The 4,654-nt window shown below is 45.0% G+C and overlaps 1 protein-coding gene across 1 annotated transcript; it reads left to right on the top strand.

Moving 5' to 3' along the window:
- Nucleotides 1-351: 351 nt before the first annotated feature.
- On the top strand, nucleotides 352-1,950 carry LOC117015057 (uncharacterized). Its single transcript, XM_033093441.1, has 2 exons — nucleotides 352-447; nucleotides 945-1,950. Exons 1-2 carry the CDS (start codon nucleotides 352-354, stop codon nucleotides 1,839-1,841), a joined length of 993 nt encoding a protein of 330 aa, XP_032949332.1. The 3' UTR covers nucleotides 1,842-1,950.
- Nucleotides 1,951-4,654: the final 2,704 nt, after the last annotated feature.

The following is a 4,654-nucleotide window of genomic DNA, read 5'->3' as shown; positions in this document are numbered from 1 at the left end:
ATTTGTGTGCTTAACTATGCATGTCTCTTACAGGGCTCTCTCGCTGCCATGAAGCCCAATCAAAGCACCTAAAGTGGTCTGGCCGAGACCAGAGGGGGCACCAAGCAGAGCAAAGACAGGGGAAGGCATTGGGAGAGCACCAGGTAAACTAAAGGTTCCTTGTCACACCCATCCTGTGTCCAAAGAGCCTAACTACATCCTCCTTCCTCACCGGGAAGACAGCACTCTTCTTCTATGTTAAGTACTTGGTTTTGTGATTTGTCTTTCAGAATTGGAAATAGAACAGCCATTTGGATTTGGGCAGGAAGCAGCCGAGCACAGCTTTGGATCCTTCTTTAGGGAAATCGAGTTATGGATTTATGGTCCTGGTCAAGCTCAGCCCAGCCCCAGCCAGGGGCGGGCCCAGCAGCAAGAGTTCTGGCGGCGGCGGCGGCGGCAGTAGCAGCGGTAGCAGCGGCAGCAGCAGCTTGATCCTCTGACTCTCTTCGGTGACGGGTATTCTTGGGTGGATAATACGGATTACGTTGTTATTGCTTAAGAATACGCGTAGTCGAGGAGAGTACCAGCGGCAGGCAGGCGGCGGCCGCCCCTCCCATCCCACCAGCTGGCCTCTGAACGCCTGTGGTTGTCAAGGTAGCACTTTTTTTATCTTTTCCTTTCCTCGCTGTTTTCGCTCTTGGTCTTGTGTTAAGTGATTACAAGTCACATCCCACCAGAAAGGTTCTATGCGCCGCACCTCTGGTGACCAGGGCTGTAGAATGGGTGCGCGCAGAGGGGCGGGGGTCGAGGCGGAGGGGAGGGGCTGGGAAAGGATGGGGTTTGTTCTGCTGAACCTGCTGGGAGTTTCCGCGTCACCTGCCTTAAAGTCTCCTCTCCCCGGTGGGGTGCGGCTAGGGGGAAATACGCGGACAGGGCAAGTCTCTAAAGTTGGGAATGATTGAAAGGCCTTGAGCAGTTTGGCAGGGTCGCGAGTGAGGAGCTGGAGCTCAGCAGAGGGTCGCGGGGGGCTGCGTCCGCAGGAAGGGCGTGTCCGTGGGCAAAGGTGCCCCTGTAAGCCGCGGAAGCGCGTGACTTCGCAAATCCCCGGCCCGGGGCGGTGCTGGAGCCCCACCCCCGGCGGTGCCAGTCCGCAGCCAGACGTGGTGTCCCGGGCGGGGGAGGGAGTGGGGGGCAGGAGCCTGGGATCCCGCGGAACCTCCAGATTGGAAGTGTGGCGGGTCTCCCAGGAGCCCATAGTTTCTTTTCGGATTCTCCGCGAAGGGGTGGAGAAACAAGATGGGACCCGGATTGGTTGCGGTGTGACCCAGAACTGGAACCTTCCTGAAAGTGGCGGGGGCAGGCAGTGCCTGTTCAGTCGTCCAGTTTCTTTGGGATACGTCTTCAGCGTTGTCTTCCCTGCCTCTGCCTATGGGACGAGTCTCAAACACCAGCAAACCCAAAGCACGTTCCCCTTCTCAGGTCTGCTGCGGAGGGACGAGAGGAAGAGCGAGTCTTTCCCTCCTTCTACTCATAGCTTTTGTTTCTTTCAAATACTAACGGACGATGAAACTATACGGATTCGTCCCCTCTTAGCGAAGAGCAACCACCCACCCACCAAGCCCCTCAAGCACAGCCGGGCATCGCGGCACAGCTGGAGACAACCTGACGTGACAGGAGTGGAGATGTCAAATATGGAGCTGGAAAAGATGGTCCACGTGGAAGGAGCGAACCCAGAAGTCTGCTGCTCTCAGCTCTTGCGGGAGGCAGACCCGGCAGTTCGGCTACTCTCCTTTCCCTGTTCCCGGTGGTGGTGCTTCGAAGCTGGTTTCACTCGGCTCGGCAAGAACCTCCTCGGACACTAGAACCCCGTTTTCTCCCTGCGAGGTGGCGGTTGGTTGGGCACGGGCTGTGAAGACTGAATTCCTCACAAGTCGGAAGCTACAGGAGAGAGAGAGACAGAGAGAGAGAGAGAGACAGAGAGAGAGAGAGAGACAGAGAGAGAGAGAGAAAGAGACAGAGAGATTCTCCCTCGCGGTGCTCCCAGACCAGCCCTGAGCTGAGCTAAGCCCCAGACACTTTTTCCCTTGGAGGACTGGCCTTTTCCTGGCGGGGTGTGCCTCTACCCCACTGGACTCTTTCCCACAAGAGCAGCTCTGATCCCTGGAGACGCTGAGAGCCAGGTGCCTCAGAAGGAAACAAGCACACTCTCAAGCTTTCCCATCTAGAGTCTAGCTCTACTTCCAGTACCTTAGATTCCTAGTAAGGGATACACCAGATCACTTCTCACCCTGTCCCTATTACTACCACACCGTGGCTGATCCCACTATTACTCTCAGGGTATCAACACTCAAGGCTTTTGTGCTCCGGGAAGATTGTTTACAAGGAAAATGAGTGGGGCCCTTCTTAGGAGCTCCTAGGGCAAGTCAATTTTAAGAATGAGTCCCAAATAGAAAAGAAAACAGATGCTATCTTTGCACTTGACATTCTGTCACTAGTAAGAAAATATGTAATTACTGTTCTTTCTTTCATTGTTCTATGAATTACCCTCTTTCTCTCGGGATCCACCAGTTGATGATTAAGGACTTTTAAATATTGTGCTTGTTATGTATTTAACCAAAGTCAATATGTCTACTGGTGGCATCATTTTATTGGAAATTAGGAAAGTAGAGAGAAGCTACAAAACGTGGTAACTCGGTGATCATTTGAAAGTTGGCCTCAAGCGGGTTGACTAAATAAGTGTATAAGACGTGAAAGGCAGAAAGAGAAATGGGAGCCTAGGGACAGAGTCTTCCAGAAATGAAAGATGTAATACTCCGACATTTGTATAGAAAATGAGGAAGAACTTTTGAAAAATAGGTGATTTCATTCAGTTCTTTGCCACTGGTACTTTAGCTTATGACTGCAATTGCTTCCTAAGTGCATAATAATAAGTTTTTGACTGGGAGAATTATAAATGCTAGTGATGAAATCTAGAGGAAACCTCTACTCATCTTATGATCAACAATAAGTATTTGATTTCCTTGGTTCAAGTGGTTTAAATATTTATCTCATTGCTTTCTTTCCTTTGCGGAATTATTTTCTTATAAAAGTTTCCATTAGGTGTCAGTCTGACTGAGTTGGTTCTTATTTAAATTTGAAAAGGAAAAAAAAAAAGAGTTTTTATCAGACTCGGCCTTTTTAGATAAGGAGGAGGAAAACAAAACCCAAAACTTTGTTAAATTGAAATTACTGTAGTTAACTGTAATTGTTACAAGACAGCTTTTTTCCCTCAGAAAATAGAATTTTAAATTACATCACCACTTGCCGGTTATCACTTTTGTCCTGTCAGTATCCATAGACAAGATTAAAGAAGTAAAAAGTTTATTGTGTGTGTTTTTCATGCGACAGCCAAGTGATTTTAAGTACTTATAATAATTGACTTGTTTTTCAACTCATGTCCAAATGCTAGTAGGGTATGCATTCCTTTTCTAAAATTTGGTTTTCGTTCCAAAGGTGATAGATTTCTATTTGAGAAAAGCATGTGGATACAGCTGACTATTCATATTACAGTAATATTTAGGGTACAACGGACAAGAAGTAACAAAGCTTATGGAAATTGCTTTAGTCAATTATTTTTATCTTCGTTAAGTTTGCCTAAGTACTTAAATTTTTGTGAGCACAATTTATGGTTTATAGATGGAAGATTTTAGATTTCCCATTTGAAATTTATATAATGCCTATGACTACTTGAATTTATGCCGTGATATTTACTAATAGGTGTAGGAAGCATCATCTTGGTTGATGGTTTACTACTGAGTGTCAGTAGGGACTTGATGGAAATTGTGTCTTAGCATGAATTTGCTGATTTTGTTCTTTATTTGTGAGTTGTATTCTGGTATTTTTGCTTGAATAGAACTGCAGGGAATGGTGGTAGTCGAGGTTAAAAATCCACTGAGGGTTGTGACCACCCCTAATGTATATATAAAAATATATATATATATTGGACAGATGATTGTGCTGATGTGCATTTCAAAATAAATCATCATGTCCTGGAGCCAGGATCGCTCCCCCCATGTCCGCTGTTAGCCCTAGAATGATGCTGTTCTTGGAGTCACACCAGTGCAAACCTAGAACCAGAACAGAATTGTTAATGCATATCCAGGCAGAGGGGAGCGATGATGAAGTAGCATTTTGATGGATGGAAACTTCCAAAAACCATATTATCTTTTTTTTTCTTATTATATTTCATATCAGTAATGGCATATTTTCAAATATAAAAATAGACATCTTTTGGTCCAGGTGAAGATGATAGCTATATTGGGGAATATTCTGTGCTTTTATGTAGGACAGAGAAGAAGGACTAAGGACATAGAAGACAATATCAGACCATCAAGATGATTCACCAGCTTTTCAATAATGTGCTGTATCAGGTATCACTGTATCACAGAAATGACAGAATGATGTTCTTACATTATAGAGTAGTATAATAAGTACATTAGACTTACTATTTGAAAGCAAATTTATTTTGGAGATAAATATTTTCAATAAAAAGAGAAAATATATTAATGATAATACTTAAGGACTTTTTAAAATTATTGTGTTTAGGTATTACATTTAGTTATTAGTAAGTAGCTATAGACCTATAACCATAAATGCTAAAGAGATTTTAAACAAAGAGTTTTGTAGTACAATTTGT

The sequence above is a fragment of the Rhinolophus ferrumequinum genome, chromosome 22 (genome assembly GCF_004115265.2).
Source record: "Rhinolophus ferrumequinum isolate MPI-CBG mRhiFer1 chromosome 22, mRhiFer1_v1.p, whole genome shotgun sequence".
In the NCBI taxonomy this organism is placed as follows: Eukaryota; Metazoa; Chordata; class Mammalia; order Chiroptera; family Rhinolophidae; genus Rhinolophus; species Rhinolophus ferrumequinum.
Note: the sequence above shows the minus strand (reverse complement) of the source record. Positions and strands in the feature narration are given on the sequence as shown.

What these genes read in the sequence shown, in the direction of transcription:
- LOC117015057 (XM_033093441.1), top strand. Translation starts at nt 352, where the DNA reads ATGGATTTATGGTCCTGGTCAAGCTCAGCCCAGCCCCAGCCAGGGGCG. An exon ending in CGGCGGCGGCAGTAGCAGCG is followed by an intron (nt 448 to 944) that starts GTAGCAGCGGCA and finishes AATGATTGAAAG; the next exon opens with GCCTTGAGCAGTTTGGCAGG.